The following is a 20,923-nucleotide window of genomic DNA, read 5'->3' as shown; positions in this document are numbered from 1 at the left end:
TGGTTGAATGAGACGGGTCGGTGAAAAGAACGATCCATTACTTTTTATCCAGTTAATTCCACTGAAGTTGAAATCACCAATTACCAACATTCTGTCACGTAATATCATATATTTATCATTATGAGTGAGTCTAAGTGCTGATCAAAAAGAGACGAACCATTCACACGATCCGGCGGAATGTACATCACACAAATGCAAAGTATGTAACAGCTAAGAGCTAGCGAGAGCCAAAGCTGCTCAACACCAGAACAGTTAGGTGGAGTAAGCAGGCGAGTTTTGAACATGTTTTCTTCTTCTTATTGGCATTACATCCCCATTGGGACATTGCCGCCTGGCTGCGTAGTGTTCATTCAGCACTTCTACAGTTCTAACATCGAGGTTTCTCAGCCAAGCTACCATTTTTGCATCCGTGTATCATGAGGGTAACACGATAAAACTTTTATGCCCAGGGAAGTCGAGACAATTTCCAAACTGAAAATTGTCTAGACCGGCACCGGGAATCGAACCCAGCCAATCTTAGCACGGTCTTGCTTATAGAACATATTTTACTACGTTCAAATAATGAAAACTATTCTGTTTATCAATGATTTAATGTAAACTCTGGCTGAAATCAGTGGCGCCGGGAGCGAGTGGAACAAGTGTAGGACATATCCTACGCATAAAAATACCTGGCTGAGACAGTCGAAGCATTGTCCTACTCATAAATATAGTAGTGACATACCATATGGATAACTAAAAGATCTAATGCTGTCAATACTGTTTCAATTTCTTGATCTAAAAAAATATAAAAATAAAACGTTTCAAAGTGAATCAAAGGTTTGAAAGCTTATCAGAGATTAAACTGACAATCGTAGAGGTTTCCGAGATTGTAAAGGATAAATCTATTCCGAAAGGCTTCTCAGAGTCTATGAGGAGTTCTTTCCATTCCTAAAAGTATCCAATGATGTATTGAGATTTTCCAAGAAGTCTTGAAGTTTCTAATAGTTTTTGCTCTTTCAAAATTGATAAAAAAATTCTGGAAGTATGCAATTATTTCTTTGCGTCATCGAAGCATAATATCAGTAAGGACCTCAAGAGGAGCTTGCTGAAACTTCGAAAGTCGATGTTGGACGCCAAGTCTAAACCCGTGAAATCCGTGGAGTCGAGGTCTACCCAGACTGAGGCCCAAGGATTCGCGGACTCGGCCAAGGTCGAATCGACCGAGGGCGTGCCAGCGAAGACGGTGGTGCCAAAGTCTACCCAGACTGAGGCTCAAGTATTCGCGGGCACGTCGGGGGTGACTGCTCCAACGGAGCAGACACAAAAACGGGGGAGACAGTCTCCAGGGGATGAGTTCCCTGGGGGCCGCTCCAAAACGCGGAGGGTTACTACCCCGAACAAGGGTAGTGGGGCTGGGAAGCTGAACCCCGGCCAGGTTCCTCCAAAACCGGAGGACGAAGGACCTGGAAAGGTCCGTCCACCCAGGAACGACGATGGTAAGGGGTTACGGCAGGCTGAGAGCTCTCAGCCGCCCCTGACCAGGGAAATAGAGGGGGATGACGCCTCCTGGACCCTGGTCAAGAACAAGAGGAAACCGAAGACGTCAAGGGCCGAAACGAAGGCTCAGGCGAATGAGGGTAGCAAGAAGTCTAGGGTAGGCGCCAATCGCTCCAGGGGAGATGCCCTAGTCATCACGGCGGACGAGGCCAAGTACTCGGACGTCTTGAAGGCGATGAGGAGTGCCGTCAAGCTCGGTGAACTCGGCGCCGATGTACGCCGAATAAGACGTACCCGGATGAGCGAGATGATCCTCCTACAAGAAGTTGGCGGAGGAAGTCCTAGGGGAGACGGTCAAGGTGAGGGCACTCACGACGGAGGTGAATCTAAGAGTTAAAGACCTGGACGAGATGCTTGCCACATGTGGTCTGGACACTACCCCGGACAACCTAGTTCGGAGGATGTGTAAAGATGAAGTTGGCTGGAACGCCGTTTTATCGGCTATCGTCCAAATCGTCTCGGAGTTACACAGAAGTTGGCGCGTGGACTTAAGGATGGCTAGTTCAGGCGCAAATAAGAGGTGGTCCAAGGGATCGGAGTCGGCTTCATGGGTCATACCGGTGGTCATGCCCTGTGGTCAAACTCGATCTTTTAATCGAACAAGTGGCCGCGTGAAGAACAACATGGTATCGTCGCTTTCGCGGCGTGGGTCAACCGGGCGGGTTCCGAACCCGAGGACGGAAAGGGGTCTTCGTCAAGGCTTGGGCAGGCGTAGGCACCGCGTCGGCAAGTCCCTCTGTGTGTTGGCGAATACACCCTCTCGCAGAGAGGCCAATAACAGTACACGCGGCATCATCATTCTTGATACCAGTCGTGCAGAGGGAAGCAGGCGCGAAGTCGACCCTTCCCACCTTCCGAGGACATAGGGCGTGGTAAGGCCACCTGGAAAGCCGACAATGCGCCGGCACGATACCATGGTGTTCTTCTAAAAAAGCGAGTCCCGATGTTCGATGCTACAAGGACATGCAGCTAACCTCGAGGGTGCGTCGGGGATGTAGTCCTGCCTCCCTCGTTTGCTGTTGGAGGTGGTCCCTAACCCCGCACTTCCTGGACAACCCAGGATGTCTGTTGAGCAGATTCCCCCTCCATTGCTTAGGAAGAAAAAAAAAACACTTACATTCACACATACAGACATCACCTCAGTGCGTCGGTTTAGTCTATCGATATATAACACTATGGGTCTCCGGGCCTTCTATCAAAAGTTATTTTTTGGAGCAATAATATAGCCTTTCGGTATAGCCTTCTGTTCAGAGACAATTCGCAGGCAAAGGCCCCCCCCCCCAGACCAATTTTCTGAGTACGCCAGCTCCACTTAAGGTGGTTATACAACAAAGCCACAAATCGGCCATCTTGGAAACCACGTGATTTTTCTAGTGATTTTTCAAGAGCACGAATTGAGAGAACCACAACGCCCATGGGGATGAAACATCCGTAAAACGTTTGCTTACTTATGCTAAACAATCGACTTTAATTTCAGCTGATAATAGGAGTAGAAAACGCGTTTAGGGGAACGCGCCTTACCGTCATAACTGTCTGATGACGACTGACAAATTGTGCTTCTCGGCCATCGTACCCGGATAAATAGCAACCAAGCAATGCACACGTGCACGCAGCGTTGAAAAAACGATACATGGGCATCGGCCCTAAGAGGAAAGAGTACACCCGGTTCTTTTTTTACACGGGTGGGTTTAGTCGATTAAAACCTTTAGCGTCAATGAAACTATGCGTCAACCTCACGAAAAAGTTCACAAAAAATCAAAGAAAATTCAGGTGGTATTTGAAAAGCTGTTAAAGTTCAGGTTAACCGAGAAATTATTGAACACCAACCGTGTAAAACAATGTTGGGTGTAGATGATTTCTTGTTTCAACTCCATTAACGCCCGGAGTATTGGAAAAGCTCACTCAACGTCCACAAGAGCTGTTCCTTTCATAATACGTTGAGATAGTATGGGTTAAAGCACACATTTTATAGAAAAAAACTGAGATACGATATATCCTGGGAAAGGTTTTCTGCGAAATGATTTTCGTGGATAATCATTTTTATTCATTCTTTTTATTTATTCGTCATTCTTTTCTTTGTTTGTACATCTTTTCCAAATTGTATTCCTTTAAATTGTACTCGGTTGAATGCTTTTTTTAACTTTATTTAGGTGTTTTTTTATTCCACAGATTTAGTTCAACACTGAAAGGTTGAATGCTTGTTAATAAACTTTATTCCACCAGTTTTAGCTTTCGGTATTGTTTAGCCTTCTGATAGGTACTTTCAGCCTTTCATGATTCCAGCGTTACGTGTTTTAACGCTTCGTAGAACACCCGAATTTCATAATACCACCCACAAATATAATAGATTTGGATAATTTCACCGAAAAATGCTACTGGTGTAATACGTGCACTGGTAACAAATCACGTTATTATTTTCTTTTTTGCGAGTGTTTAGACAACTTACCTGCTGCAATACATATGCCTGTGCGCCAAAGTGAAATGAATACTTACTTGAAAACATAATCAAATGAGGGAAAAAGTATCACTTCTGTCCATCGTTGCAGAATTGGATTGCATATTTTTTACACAAACTTAACTTCCCACAGAATGCGAAACAAGAGTGAAAATAAAGATCCAACAGAAAACGATACGACAGTCGAAAACCCACACACTCGTCCACTAAAGGATTTTTCTTCTAAAAGTAACATTTTTCCGTTATAATTTTAAGTTTTCTTTGTTTTCCTCTCGTATTAAATATATACTTTATATATGTACTTGGATGAAAAAATGCTTTAGTATCACAATATTTCACAAAAACGGGTGTTTCCTCGTTTCGACAAAACACACTTTTACCGAAAGGGGGACGTTGCGCTGCAACTGACGCTGCCGCCGGTCCGCTCCGCTCCGGATCCATAGTCCTACTGGAAGAGCCGTACATACAGCTGCTACTCAAAGTTCGGGTATTGAAACAGATAGAGAGAGAGACTAAGGACACACGTGCACCGTCGCGGCACGTGCTATTTTTCTAGGTATCCTATGTAGTAGGTATGCACTTAAATACAAGAAGGAAGAACCAATGGTTATAGTACAGGAGATCGGTTTTGCACACTCTCACTCAGTGCTCTTCGCAGATTTCTGTCAGGATGCGCTTCAGGCTGTCGAGACCTCGGAGGAACCCGCTGTCTGGTCCATGATGCACTTTAGTGTTTGTATTGCACATGGACGTTCCGTTCTTGATTTCGAATGTGGTATGTGCAAAGTCGATCATTCGCACATCTGCCAGTCCGAGGGTAGCCGAACCAGCGCTATTTCCACTGATCGAAGTGGACTTGGACTTAGAGCTAAGTTTTCGTCGGAGAGTGTGTTGCACCTTGGATGCTACTCGGCTGCCAGTGGACTCCTTGCCACGGTGTCGCTTTGAACTGACGGTCGTTTCCTGAAGCAGGTGCCCTTCGTCGTCCTCATCATCATCATCGTCTACGGCTCCTTCTTCGTCGTCATCGAGATCATCTACTTCTTCGTCCTCGTGATATCCAGCATCGGATTGATCGTGAGCCTTACCGCAACTACTGCTACTATTGTTATTGGTATTGCTAATACTAATACTGTTAACACACTGCGAACTGGACGATGACGCCATTGTAGCAACCGTCGATATCGCAGTTGTTACATTGGGTGGGAGCGAAGTCGTAAGTGACGAGGAACGTTCCCTTTCCAGGACCTCCACGCCACTTAGCTTTCGATTCGACGGAACGACTCGTCCGCTGAATCCCCCATCGAAGTCCGAACTCGCGTCGGCTTCTGTGTTTTGTACATGGGTCGGCACCACGAAGGCCGATGCGTAATCATCGCTGCTGCTATTGCTACTGTAGTTCATCCACGAGTCCATCGAATGTGGACTGGAACTGGTCACATTTTGGGTGGTTCCCATTGGAACGTTCATTGTCACGTCACAGGCTCCGGGATATACCGTTTCCTCGGATATCGGAACGAAAGGAACCTTGCCCTTACCGGCGTTGCCGCTGACCGAGGAGCTACTGCCTCCGCTAGAAGCTCCGCTGGACGTTGCTGATGCCGTGGAAACGGACGAGGCCGCTTTGGCTGCGGCAGCAGCCGTGGCCACCGTAGCCATCGAAGCGTTGAGCCGATGGTGAACGGAGCTTGATGACGTCACATCCAGTGGGTCGTCGTGCGATGAGGACATGTTGAACTGTTCGATCGAACTATTCGAAGCGTCCGCATCGTAGCAGTAGGAATTGGTGGACTCGGTTTCCAGTATGTGATAATCCGGATCGGATGGGAAACTACTGCTGGCCGGCGTTGCAGGCGATTCTTCGTAGCCTTCGTAGACGATGAGTAGGGAACTGGTTAGGAAGGAAAGAGAAGAAACAATTTGACTTTCGTAAATACGCTTTTTCATCCTATTTTTTTAATTGCTTGTATTAAAGAGTTCATCACTGAAATTTACTTTTTATTCCCATTTTCTACAAAGGAAATTGCCATTTATCAATACAAATCAAGCGAAGGAATCTATTAATAAGAGTTGTTTGGCTTACATACATATTAAGAGCTGATAATCCTGTCATTAAAAGAAATATCCAACATTTTTTCAATTCTCCAGTCAACTTACCACGAGTAGAACCGATAGCTGGACTGCTTCTCGATAACGCGCCGCATCTGTTCCAGCTTGTCGAGCACCTTGGCGATCACCTTGACGCGTAATCGGAACCCGTTGTGGAAAAAGTTGTGCAGCGCTCCCTTGAAGCCGTCCTCGTTCAGTTCCCGGCCCCAGTACTTGTCCTTTTTCATGTAGTGGTCGATGTCGGCCTGGTAGACCTGCATACCGCACAGGCGAACACCAAGCGAGGCCGACGTACTGGCGGCACATTTGGCCATCTGCTTGCTGCGTTTCTCCGCCGAAGCGTCGTCCCCGTGCTGACGGGTACCCATCTTCAGATCCAGAATGCACGGCTGACGGTAGCAGGACGTGATGTTTTCCAGCATAAGGAAATCTAATAGAGAGGGAAGAAGCAGACAAAAATCAACGAATCAGTAAAGCAGTATTCCCAAGGAGTCCGTATTTGCGCGCAATGCAAATTGAAAGAGACAAGAGTCACACATTTATTCGCCAATGCCTCTGATGATGGTAGTGGAGGTGGTGGTGGTCATATCGAATGATGCTCGCTTGCGTGTTCGTTCACATATGGATGATGATGAAAGACGGCCGCCACACACGCTCTATCTACCGGCGGTGATCCACAGTTCAGTTTATCAAAGCCCAGTCTGCGTTGAAAATGACCTAATCGGTGTTTTGAGCATTAGTACCGCTCTGGTCGGGCGAGGGGAGAGGGGATGTGGTTCTTCAAATATAAACAAACCAAAACCGGTGAGAAACCAGTTTCATGCTTGTGAATATTTGCGTATCTAATTATATGATACCAATGATAGATACTTTTGTAGATGAGAACACAAGTTGAAAAAAAAGGTGGGATGTTTAGCAAACTAAGGCAGCGAAGAAGGGGCGACAATAAGCGACACATTTTCGTAATTTACACTAATTTATAGCACAGTGGTTCTCAGTTCGCTTCCGGGTGAATCGTGAATCAAAACAACACTTATTTTTCGAATTGAAATGTAAATTCATTCCATTTGTTTTTTCAAATTCGGTTGAAAAGTTCTTCGTAGCATTCCTTCAATTTCAAAATTACAAATGTTCATTAGATACTTGAATATGTGCATTCTGTATCTTCCTGGTACCAGTAGTTTTCCACTTTGTTACCGAAAACTACCTGCCACAAAGCAATGATATGCCATTTTAGGCTTTGACGATTTATTCAGGTTCAAAAGTATGTGCAAGCTCCGTTTAAGAATAAGACGGAGTTGAAGGAATTGCCTCATTGGTAATCATTTTTTTTTTCTAAATCTGTCTACAATCTGTTTTTACAAATGTTTCGATTTGCACGTACTAGGAATATAACTGATCAAACAAGTAGTTACAGGAATGACGTTGTGTATATCAGGTGCACAGTTATTGCAATATGCATGGATTACATTCAATGGTGTAATAGCTCAGCCGTTTACGTGTGAAATATCGAAGTTCTATAACAGTTTTATTGGTTCGACATATTTTGAACATATTTGATAACCTGTTAAAATTAACAACCCAGCAAATGAGAACTACTGTAAGGGAAAGGCCAAACGCTGCTAAACAATGATAAACGAAAAAAGGCGATGTGCATTCGGCGTTATTGTGGGCTCTCTGCGTTCCGTTCCGGTGGTCGATACTAACATTGTTTGTTGGAGTTGTCAATCTGTGAAATACTTTTTAACACTTCTGAAGGTATGCCATTCTTATGTATTTTCATCCTGAAAGTAGAAGAAAAAGAAATGAAAAGGGGAAAATTCTCTGATTAGTGATTACGGTCGGATAGTAGATGACATGAGCGGTTTTAATGTCTACAATATGTTTAATATCTTTCGTAGGGGAGTGTATGCAGAAGGCGGCAACCATTTGATATCAATCATTCACGCAAAAAGGAAGCAAACAATGGGACTCTTTCGCTGTTCAATCTGGGGAATCAGAGAAACAGACACAGGCATATGTTTTGTTTTGTTTCATCTTTATATTGGGATAGGTAAGTAACAATTTACCATTGCTTCACAGACCGCTGGCCGACAGCTGAGCGGACGAGTATATGTGGAGCTCGACGTTGTTGCATGCGCAGCGCACTGCTATTGTGTCAGAGTGCGGAACGTGCAGCTAGCAAACACATTCTCAACAAGTCACCTAGGAGGAGGCGGTCTGTCTTGTCTACTCTGCGTGTGTATGTGAGTGATTGTAGATTGGTCTGCATGTCGCGCCCACACACACGCTCGCACACTTGCGCCAAGGGGGAGGGGCATATTGTGCGACGGACAGACGACACAACACAGTAAGCTGCAATTTGGATTACAAAACACAATGGTAATGGCCAAGGGAAAATGATGGTCTCACAATAGAGATAAAGCGCGCAGTGGACACTTACCGTAGTACTTCCTCGCGTTTGCGCTTCGAGGCGGCCGTTTTGCGACCCGGATCGTCCCGGAAGCTCGGCGAGTAGCGCTTCTCCAGCTTGGTACCGCCCATGGTGGTGGCTTGCATGACACCTGGAAAAGGGAAAGAGAAGAAAGGGACTATCGTTAACATTGGTTGATCGGATTAATACAAAGAAGGTTTTCTGATGAAATGCTAGAAAGCAATCTAGCATGATTATAAATGTTTTAGTCATTCTCAACATTGCTTTTTGTTACTTAAATTCGCTAAAGGTGATCAGTAGATCAAACCACGTATGAACGTGTAAATATAGAAATAATCAATTGGTGATTTCATTATAGGGGTAACGGCTCAAACCTTGGCCCATTATGCTACGGTTAAGCTCATTTATCGTTATAAATCTTCATATATTGCATTTACAACCAGAATTATTCCACCAGCCGGCTTGCTTACATTTGGTTTTGACGCCAAATAGCAAAAAACGACGATGAATGTCCGCAATAGCTCATTAAAACCAGCGAAAGTCTCGAGAGAAATGGACAAAACGTCGGCATCCTTGTCCCTATCAGGTGGATAATTTTTCAGCCCACTTGGGACGAGTGATTGTTGATTTCGAACATACGATAGATAAAGATGGGTTGCTGTTTATAGTACCAGTCATTTTGCTTGCGTTGAATAAAGGCAGCATGCAAACAAACAGAGAAAATCAAATCATCTGATTGAGCGTGAATTCTAATTGGTTGCATGTAAAATACTACCACACTGATTGTGAGAGTGCGTTTCAGATTCCCCCAATAGCACGCTTACCAAGGACATGCTAACGAAAATACTATTATATTATGAATAATTTATTTCCCAAATATTTACCATATTTGCAAGTGAAGAAGTTTAGAAAAATGAAAACTGTATTAAAAACTGCAATTGCAAAAAGGCTACATGTTCTAGCCCTCATGTTGTGCCTTCAAAAAAATTGCATACGTTAATTATTGGCTGCCGCATAATTTTGAGATTTACTGCTAGTTGAAACCATGGCAGTTGTGTTGCTTTCGCTCTCGCGATACTCTCAAAGAAACTTTTTTCCAAAACGTAAACAATGCTTTAGGTGGGGATGATGCATAACGCTCTACTGAAGAAAGCCAATTGTAAAACTTGTTCTAGGCAATTCCTTGCTTTGTACTGTGCATAAACAGTTATAACTGTGCCAACTACCCGATATTGGTACACAATTATTCATAAATACAATTATTGGATGCTTGTTTTTAACTCTGCCTGCATTGAACTTTTATGATTGGTACGTGCGTTTGATTCCACTCCTCTCAATGTCGATCAGCTGTTGTGAATCCTCTCAAAACTCTCACGTGTTTCAACTTCCCGAGTTGAGAGAATACTTTTTCGGTATCATTTTACAGATCAAAATACTTTTTGCAAGTAATAATAAATCTAAATTATGATGAAGGTATTTGTCAAGTAATTTGACTTGAAATTATTCCCATGAAATGACGTTGAAAGTTTATCTAATGAAACATACGATCCATTGTATCTTTCCATTATTAAATGAGAAATGGATTCGTACGAAAGATGATAAAACTAAATATTCTTACACTAATTGAATCATTTATTTGCGAAATTATGAAGAAAATGTATCGAATTACGAAAGGTTGATGCTTGAATCGCTTTTGCTTGAATCGTGTTTGAAAGCCGTAAGGTAGGCAATTATTTTTGGTATGTTCTGCGAATGAAAGCGATTATATCGTGATTCCAGAAAAGCATCATGAGGGCCCATTTACAAACTACAAGACGATTTAGGTTGTGGGAAGGTACTTGTCTGAGCGTTAAGGACTTTATAAATTTCAGAAACCTACCATACATGAAGCATTACTAGAGGCTTGGTGTGGGTTCAGTTTAGCGTTATGTTATTTGCGAATGAAACTTAACCGCTAAGTGGATTATCCAAGCAAACTAATCGCAACCATCGGATATTCCATCTGCAGCTTTCGGTTATTTTCTCCAGTACGGGTTATTGGAGAGAATGTTTTGATTTTAGAGTTTCACCTATACTAACGTAGTGCTACATATCGAAAGCGCATGCCACCATTTGGCTACGGGTGGCCCCAGTATTGTCCAAAAATGTTTTGGTTAATTATGTTGCTATACTAATGTAAATTGTGAAATAAAAATGATAGCTGACATAGTGTGGTTGTTATCCATTCATCTGATGTGCGAAAGCAGGTATGTTCATTCATAAAACTCTTTTATTGGGCAAAAGAAAAAGTCTAGCACAGCCAGCCGAAACATGGCTGCTAAAAAACCGAGTCAAAGTGATTTTTCACGCAAGATAATTGCTTTTAATAGTTTAAGAAGTGTATAAATCTAGAGTTATGAGGCAGATATATGTTTGATACACTTTTCTAAAGAAGCAATGGTTAATATCTCCCTACAAATCGACGTATTATCGCTGAAATATTGATTAATTTCCGTGATGAGCCAATGTTACATCCAGGGCCAACATTACCGCCGGTTACCCTATGCTATTCCGTGCGGTCCCAAATGACTGATGTCGATTATTTTCGCATTGCAGCTTGCAGTTGTTTACATTGCAATATAATGAATCACAGAAAAATATAGGGTTTCATTGTTTCGGTTCATCGTCTCATAGTTTCCATATTCATACCTTCAAAAACAAAGGTATGAAAAAAGATTGACTAAATACATATTTTTGTGATTTTTCCAAAACTGTCACGCTACTTTTAGCGAAAGTAGGATTTATCGACGCTTCAATCTATTTTGCGCAGTAGGGTCTAGTTAAGCAAAGTCTGCTAAATTTTTGGTCCGGACACAAACGGCTGTCACCGGTAAACTTTTAGGGATGAAGGTTTGTGGAGGTGCATGGTAGGTTAGTGTGGCGAACGGTTTACTCCCAGTAATATCGCTTCATAATCGAGCGATTCCTTACTAAAATTTTAATTCTATTAAATCGATTGCCAATAAGTTCGTGCTATGACCAATAAACCCACATCAAAGATGCTATTATATAGGTTATAGACCTATATAACAGAGCTCATATAACAAAAGATAATGAATATCAACTGGTCCCCTAAACAGACTCTCCCGCACGTCAACCTCTCGTGCCATAAAATCATTTATACGAAACAAATCATATCGAAGTAAGCGCGCGTGTCTGTGAGTGAATGAAATCTAATCTTCATCAATCTATCTGTCATTCGACCATTAGAGCGCTGTTGTTTATCTCGATTTTTGAACCCACACCGTCCCCAATTGCTGCACAGCGTTGATGAATTGTTTTGGGCCCCAAACGAAAGCCAGAAAACCGCGCGATACCAGTTAGTTCTTGTTTCAATTTGCATCGTTTGACGTTCAACTTGGTTGCCCCTGTTATCGCAATCGGATAGTCTTATGACGTGCTTGCTTGCTTTGTTATGGTTCGATTCAATGCTTTGTCATATCAGAATGAGGAATCGAAACCCATTTCAGTAGATTATGGGGATTTTCTATTATCTTTGTGTGGAAAAGGTGGGGTACACGATAAGCGGGCATAGACAACGCGTTGATTCAAAACACCTTAAACGATTTAGATAAACGTGAATAATAAATAAATGGAAACAAATATTTATCGTTTTTTTTTTGTTTGTTAAACGTATTTTAACGTGTTTTTGTGTTTTAAACCGTATTTTATGACGAATATCTACGTTTGTTTGAACGTAGAATCAAATACTTTCTGTTTACTCTTCACGAAGAAGGATATCGAATCTTTTCTTCAATGTCGACATAGTCCTTTACCATGATCAAAGAGCTATTACAAGCACGTGTCAGTTTCACCCCCCAAAAAAAGTAGATTGAACGGATTTGTCATCATCATCATCATACTAAGCAACTAACTATGCTTTATCCGTCTTTTCCCGCTCAAAGTCGTGTCATCGCCCAGTGTCGGTCGAGCGGGAAGCAATAAATAAAACTATACACAGCCTAATTAAGCTCATTACCACGTGTGATTGAGGGTTGGGTAAAATGTGGCGTGATTGAGCGGCCGAAATTTGTCATCGCGTTACTTTGTTGCGCTTCTGCCCGGGATCATCTGACACACAGGGGAGAAAGAAAACGGTACAGAAGCCGGGCGAGGAATGAAGGTACAAAAAATCCGATCTATACATAGTTGCCATGGGAAGGAACACTAGCACGGAACGGTAGCAAGCGCTCATTAGGATTGATTACATGCACGAGTTGAGCGATAGTCGGCCTTTTTTTCGGATGGGTTGTGTCATGGATTTTGAAGGACCAATCTACTTGGTATTGATGATTTTTTCGATAATTGAACATTACTTTGATTTCTGGGCATTTCATAAGTATTTCATAAGATGCAAAGAATCAATTTGTCTCAATACTTTCTTTTTGTTGCGCAGCATTTTATCTAAAAATAAATATGACTGATGATGCGCCCCCACAACTGATGGAGAATTGCGGGTTTAAATCCTATCGGTAGCCGGCAATATAAGCACGCAGCTGGAGATGCGAAAAATGTCGGACTATCTTCTATCCGAAAATGTTCGATAATTACGTGTAGTGTTTCTGTTCCTGAAAGTCTATTAACCTTTACAATACTAGCAGAAAAATAAGACTGAAATTTATTTTTCAAATTGCTTTCGCCAATTATCAATCAATTTCAACAAAACAGGCATGGTTTGATCGAAAATTTAATATATTTTTAGCAAATGTTTTGAGGACATGGGTTTTCGTAATGGTTCTGAATTGAGGCCAAAACCCCGTGGGGTACCTAGAGAGAAACTCACGAAAACATGGTTTTGTTCATGAAAAATTTATAAATGGTGTGTCTAAATGCAAGCATATGTTATATTTAAGATTTCTAGGACCAAGCTGTTGGTTACAGATACGTGACTACTTGATATCGGTTCCGGTAGGAACCTAAAGGGGATACTTCCAAAAATGGTCATATTGATGCCGTTCAAATGCCCAAGTTTCTTGAATTTACTCATGCCGTATATACTTAAGTGTGTTCCGTCGCCGGTTCCGGTGGGGACCAAATGAGGAGATTTTACGGAATCGAGCATATTGCTCCCGTTCGACAGCATAAAATGCGTGATTTTTCACGACTAAGCTTTTGGAGCTCGTGCAGAGTACTTCAAAGTGAGTTTGGTCACCTTAAGGTGGTAAACCTGGAGCCGGTATCGGTGGGAACTCAATGAGGACAGTTACGTAACTGAGCATATTTATGCCGTTCTACAGCTCGAAATTTATGTTTTCTTTTGCCGCTTACCTTTAGGTAGTCAACCTGGAATTAATCTAGCTGGGGACCTAATGAGGACATTTACAGAATTGAGCATATCGGCTATTTAATGTCGATAGTGTTACCGAGAAATTTGTAGTAGGTGTATTGTATTTCGTAAAATTAATGTTGTAAATAAGTTTAAGGGGCCCTCCTTAGCCTAGCGGTAAGATGCGCGGCTATAATGCTGAGGGTAGCTGGGTTCGATTTTCGGTTTGGAAATTGTCTCTACTTCTGTATATGTTTCATTAGCTTCTGTGATAAATATCTCGAAATTTCATTAGTCCAACGGTACAAATATGTCCAAATCCGTAACTGACCACATTGGCTTCCCATTGGTTCCGGCTTCAGGTTGATCACCTCTTTTTGACCAAACTCACTTGGAAGTACGCGGCATCAGTTCCAATCGCTTCTGAGTTAGAAATCACGAGGCTTTGAACGGGACCCATAAGCTCGATTCCATAAATATCCTCATAGGGTCCCCAGCTGGACCGATTTCAAATTGGCCACCTCATGAATACCAAACTCACTTGGAAGCATGCGGTATGAGTTTCATTTACTTCTTAGCGAAAAATCACGAGCCCATATACTCAGTTTCGTAACTGTCATTGCACTATGGTCCAGCATACAGATTCACGCGGAAAGATACATTTTACTCCAAAACTATTTTTTTTAGAGAAAAAATGTTCTACAAAGTTGATCGGAATACTGAGGCCATCATCATGGTGCTTTCAAAGAATAACGTTGCTCATCATATGGCCGAGATTCTGCCAAATCGCTCCAAACGCCAACAAAAAAATCCGATTTTTCTGCCAAGCCTTCGACAGATTTGGCAACCCCGACCATATATATTTTTTTTTGTGGAATACGACATTTGGGAAGGAGCGTCAAACAGAGCTCTGGTCATAACTCACAAGCTCCAATACCACAGTTGTTACGGAGATCCTGAAATATTTTCCGCGCCAAATCCGCGCCGACTAAAATCAAATCCGCGCCGTTTTCGCGAGACATGAAATCCATTTCGCGCCAAATCCGCGCGAACTGACTTCTCAAATCAAGCATAATTTTTCATAACGACGTATGTAACAAAAGTAAACAAAACAAGGTTTTTAATACAACGTGACAATCACACGCGGCTTTATATAATACGCATCGATTTTACTGATTTCAGATCTTAAAATTCTTTAATTCAATCTTTTTACGAATCGACGTATGTAAAAATATCTATTTTTGAAGTCTCACTGTTACATACGTCGCTTTAACATATGGGAACTAAGAGCGACCTATGTAACAAAAAAAGCAAAACAAAACAAAACTGCAGTTGCGTCAATCGTGCACTATGGAAAACCGACCAATGTACACCGACGTACGTGCAGCATACCGGTGTATGTATAATTTTATCGTTTTTCACAGTGAATTTGAATGAACTGAGCTTTGATGTGAAGCACGCTTATTACGTGTCATGTAATGATGCATGCCAGCGGAAAAAAGTATCGAAAAAAGATTTAGTTTTAAAACAGTTTTAGAAAAAGTTTTGCCAACTTTCTGCAAAGGATTTCTCGAATCCTCATAATTGTTACATACGTCGTTATGAAAAATTATGCTTGAAATATACGTGAAATATCAATTTTGGTTATCACAATTAACTGACATAATCTCTTCAAGTTCGTTTTTAATAACATTATTGATATTAAATATTATTTTAAACTTCCCAATTGAAAATAGGACTAACAAAATCGCAGTTAATATAAAAACGTTTCTAGATGGTCCATTTAATCACTAGAAGTACTGAAGATAAGTGAACAAGAACTAAACATAAGCACCGCTTTTTAGATAAGTTGCTGGTTTGGGCATGTTTTGTTTAATTATTTTCAGTGGATTTTGACACATAAATAAAGTTTAAAAAAAAATTCAGTGGATTTCTTGTTGATCGAACTATACGAGATGAATTGATATACAAGGAATGTTCAGGCCAGATTTGATCATATATAATTATAGATAAACTTGGCAAATAATAAAAAATCTGCCGAAACCGCAATTTCTTCTCAAGCATCAAATCATGCAGCTTTGTTGTAATTTTTTATCACAAGACATACTTGCGTTGAGATTAGGCAATTAGACCGTACAATTTCGTATTTAAACAAAACTTCTGTAAAACAATAATTAAATTTGTATCAAGAAACAACTCCAGCAAAAATTAGTCCGGAATTTGTGCGGAAATTATTCTTCAATTCTTGTGACAAATTTGTCTAGAAGTTCATGCAGGATATTTCGCCAATTAACATTTTTAACACCCATTTATCGTAATTTTCAGGCAAGAATTCCTGTGTCCTTTTATACTAGAATTTCAACCAAAATCTCCGAGAATATCCGCGGTTTCTGTTTTCGATTTTTAAAATAGTTAGAGGCGCCAAAAAATATGGATTCATTAGGAAAGTTGACCTTAAATAAGCCAAAGGATCGATTGAGCGTTTTGACGGGAAAAGTCAATTGTTATATAAACCCTTATTCGTTTTCGATGAATGCTATGAAAGCAATATAAAATGTTCAACACTATATCAGAATTCCTGACTAAAAAACTTTCGAAAAATGCACAGATAGAAAAAGTTATTGAAATTTACACGAAAGTAATGCACATAAAGGGAATGCCAAAAAGAGCGTAATTTTAAACGATATTTTTGCTTGGATGTATGCAATTTGTATTGCATTATGCCACTATTTATTCGATTAAATGGTATAATGCTATACAAATTGCATACATTTAGGGTGAAATTGATGGAAAAGATTCATGAATGCTCAGAATAGTGTAATTTTCCGCGTCTGTATTTTTTACGCGCTGATTAGTTTTTATATTTTTTTCTGTGTGCTGTGGTTCCTTTTATGATAATCAATCAGAAGTTGACAAATACCTCGGTTGCTCATGTCCTTCAACAGACATGTTTTGTATGCAGCATGCTTTAGAATGGTTTAAAAGTGACGACAAGTGGCGCCACTGTCCTAAGCGCCTATAAATATCCGAAAAATAATGTGAGTAATTGACTTCAAACGTAAATTTTGTTCTCAACAACATTTGCTAACGAAAATTAAACCCATCTAGATAAACATAAAACTAATTTTCAAATGAACATCTTTAGATCCAGCATTTTATTTGTTACACTTTCACCTAAAACTAAATCCGCGCGAAGCCCTGAAATCGTTATGTAAATCCGCGCCAAATCCACGAAAACCGCGAAATTGCTAGATTCTTATATAAATATTGTATAAGAATCTAACAATATTGTAAGCTTTTCTTACATTTTTTGTATAAAAATCTAACAATTTCGCATATGCCCAATTCTTAAACAGGTGCTGGTAGATTCTTATACAGAATTGTTATTAAATCTAACAACCGCCGGTTGGGTGTAGAGTGAGAGGGTGTGACCTGGGGGCTTGCCTAGCATGTGGTGGGGTTTGACAGTTGGCTCTGTAGAACTTCTATAAAAAGTATCCACAAGCAGGCCCTAACAAAGCGGCCGTGTGCCGCTCAAAGCGCACTACAGCCTAGTCCTGGCGTTCGGTGGGACTTTAAACAAATTTCACCCGACTGATCGAGCGTCTGTTCACCAAGGAGGTGCGCCAAGGTGTTTAGCGCCAATGCACAGGCGTCGTTCATCAATTGGGAACCAATTAACGAGATAATAAACATTGCCAGATTCAGAACACGGGTAAGGAACCTCACGATTATTCAATGTTATGTGCCGACCGATGTTGCCGAGTTACAGGACAAGGAGAATTTCAACAGTGAACTGAATGCCGTCGTCGATAATGTTAAACATCAAGATCTAAATGGGCGACTTCAATGACTATGAGCGTGTCATGGGTCGTCATGATCTTGGAGTAATGAGTGAAAACGGTGAGCTGTTGGCTGAATTCTGTGGCAACAACGACATGATGATTGGAGGATCGCTCTGTCCCCATCGACCATTGCACAAAGTCACGTGGATCTCGTGATGGACAAACTGAAAATCAAATCGACCACATCTGCATCAGCTGAAAATGGAAACGAAGCGAGAATGAACGCAGCGCTGACATCGCGTCTGACCATCACCTTCTAATTGGTAAGATCCGATTACGCATTGCTCGGATTCAGCGGCGGTAGGAGAGACTCGGACGGCGATTCAACATAGGCCGATTAGAAGATCCAGCTGTGAAGAGATCGTTCATTGAAGAACTTGGAACTCGGGTAGCGGATGTTCCGGAAGTTGGCAGCGTAGAAGAGCAGACGGCCATCAAGAAAGCCTTTATCGATACAAGCGAGAACAACCTGGGTGAGCTACGCACTCATCGAAAGGAGTGGATTACGGATGCAACCTGGCGGAAAATCGAGGAGCGGATAGATGCAAAGGCCGCGATAGAGCGGGCAAGAACCAGAACAGTCAAGTACGAGTTCAGTCAAAGGTACTCGGTTCTATAGAAGGAAGTTAAACGCTGCTACAGACGGGACAAGCGAGCGTGGGTGGATATCGCACGACGCCTGACTGGACGCGACAGGTCAGTTACTCAACGACCTAACTGATCAGCTGAAACATTGATTCGAGCACTTCGAACAACTTCTTCAAGTTTCGACGCCCGACCAACATCTCGGCATGAGTCGCCAAGGGTGCAACACATTACCCGCGACAACTTCGAAGCTCCATCATTGCTGGAGATTGTAGCAGCCATCCGAAGCATGAAATCCAATAAAGCTCCTGGGCTCGATCGCATTTCAGCAGAGATGCTCAAAGCTGACCCCATGCTATCTGTGCAAATGTTGCATCAACTATTCTGCAATATCTGGGAAACCGCAACATTTCCGGCTGACTGGATGCAGGGCGTCTTAGCGAAGGTCCCAAAAAAAGGGGGGATCTGGCTGTGTGCGACAATTGGCGAGGCATCATGTTAAAGTTCTGTGCAAAGTTATCCTAAATCGAATACAGGAGAAAATAGATTAGACGCTCCGACGGCAGCAGACAGGATTCCGCCCAGGAAGATCATGTTTGGACCATATTGTCACGCTCCGAATCATTATGGAGCAAGTCAACGAATGCCAAGCGTCCCTCTACCTGTTATTCATTGACTATGAAAAAGCATTCAAATGTCTGAACCACGAAAATCTGTGGGGCACCCTTAGACGCCCTTAGAGTTCCGGATAAAATTGTCGGCCTCATCGAAGCGCAGTATGAAGCTTTTTACGTGCATAAAGCTTTGTCTGACCCCATTCGGGTAGTCGTTGAAGTGAGACAAGGGTGTATTCTATCTCCGCTACTGCTCCTCATCGTAACCGACGAGGTGGGTGCGATTGACCGTGTACCAAACTGTGGGCTGATCTGACAGCCTATTGCTATGAACGACCTGGCCGAACGTTCATCAACGGCGGGTCTCATCATCAACGTCAACAAGACCAAATCGTTGGATGTAAACACAAACAACCCCTCCAACTTTACGGTAGCCGGGCAAGCAGTGGAGAAGGTCGAAAACTTTCAATATCTTGGCAGCCAGTTAGCGTCGGACGGTGGAACCAAGAGGAGCATGGAACAAGAAGGTTAGGGATGCTTAGGCGAGTTTACGAAATGTATGGAGATCCAATCAGATTAGTCAACGCACCAAATTTCGAATATTCAACTCAAACGTAAAATCTGTGTTGTTATACGCCAGTGAGACTTGGTGTGTATCAGCAGAGATTACGCAGAAACTGCAAGTACTTATTAATTGATGTCTACGGTTTATAATCCGGGCCTGGTGCCCTCACAATTGGATCTCGAATGCCTCACAATTGGATCTCTATCGACGATGCCATCAAAAACCGATATCGACAGAAATTCGAGAAATTGGAGGTGGGTCGGCCAAACATTACGAAATAGTGGAGACGAAATCTGCAAGCAAGCGCTGAACTGGAATCCACCAGGACATCGCAGCAGAGGCAGACCCAGGGGCTCGTGCCTCAATAAGGAAATAAAAGAAGTCTACTGGAATCTATAAGGCTAAAGCGAGCAGCCACCCAGCATGGAGATCTTCTACGTTGGCCCTATGTACCCCTAGGGCTGCTCTCAACTCTTTTCTCTTTCACAATCCGACTAAAAGAGCATAACTAAAACTTAACACAACTTCAACATATTGTGATATTTATAACTTATTTTGATACAATTTTGTTCTTAGTAGCCATTATCTTTCAAATGTTGTAACAGGTATTTATCATAATAAGATTTAAAAAAATCTTTAACAGCGAATTGCCCAACAGTAGGCAATTAAAATAGACGTAGCAAAGTCTCCAGCCATAGATATCACAACGCTGATATAATTTCAAAAGGTTGCCTAATTTGTAATGTTGATAGTTTCATGTTCTTGAAAAATCTACTTGTTCAGACAAAACCAAATATTTTTTATTGTTGATCACAATCTGGAGACCTATCACGACCTGTAAAAACTTCGCAGCTGATTCTGTTATAAATTTCTAACAAAATATATTATGTTTATGACACAATTGTAATAAAATTTGATAGTTTTTTGTTTCAAGTAAGGTAGTTTTTGATAGAAATTAAGATATTTTAACAACATCCTACACCATGTTTCTAACAAATTTCGTTATAAAAATTTAATATAACATAATATCATATGTAGATATAATTTTGATATGACCTTCCAGTCGGGAAAAGTGTTATAAAACCATCATAAAACACAAATGTTACTAGGATTACACTGCCTGTAATCGCATAACTGTCCCATATGAATAGGAAACCCAGCAAAGATGGGACAACTATGAGGTTATAGGCAGTACAGTTCATAGAAACCTTCCATGCCAAAAACGTTACAAAGGGGTTGATGGGGATGGAAATTGTCAACAGTAGCAAAGCAACCGAGTTTTTGTATCTTCCCTGCTACACGTCACATCGTCGATGACTAGTACGACATGTGTTTTTGCCTTGCAACTAAATTGTCATGATCACTTTTATTCTAAAACCAGCAGCAGCAATTCGAAGATTCTATACGGATACCCTGTATTAGGTACAAAATTATAAAGTTGAGGAGTCAAATGATACCAATTTGACTATATGTAT

The 20,923-nt window shown here is 41.6% G+C and overlaps 1 protein-coding gene across 2 annotated transcripts in view; it reads right to left on the bottom strand.

The window, feature by feature from the left end:
- Positions 1–4,225: 4,225 nt before the first annotated feature.
- LOC134223192 (uncharacterized) overlaps positions 4,226–20,923 on the bottom strand; it is a 131,913-nt gene continuing 115,215 nt past the window's right edge. For both annotated transcript variants that reach the window (XM_062702334.1, XM_062702333.1), the window contains 4 exons: positions 8,544–8,664; positions 7,808–7,884; positions 6,149–6,530; positions 4,226–5,882 (listed from right to left, as the gene is read on the bottom strand). In XM_062702334.1, the coding sequence (XP_062558318.1) occupies positions 4,634–5,882; positions 6,149–6,530; positions 7,808–7,884; positions 8,544–8,664 (1,829 nt within the window). In that variant the 3' untranslated portion in view covers positions 4,226–4,633. The remainder of the gene's footprint in view (positions 5,883–6,148; positions 6,531–7,807; positions 7,885–8,543; positions 8,665–20,923) is intronic.

The sequence above is a fragment of the Armigeres subalbatus genome, chromosome 3, assembly GCF_024139115.2.
Source record: "Armigeres subalbatus isolate Guangzhou_Male chromosome 3, GZ_Asu_2, whole genome shotgun sequence".
NCBI classification, from domain to species: Eukaryota; Metazoa; Arthropoda; class Insecta; order Diptera; family Culicidae; genus Armigeres; species Armigeres subalbatus.
This window is presented reverse-complemented; position numbering and strand designations above follow the sequence as displayed.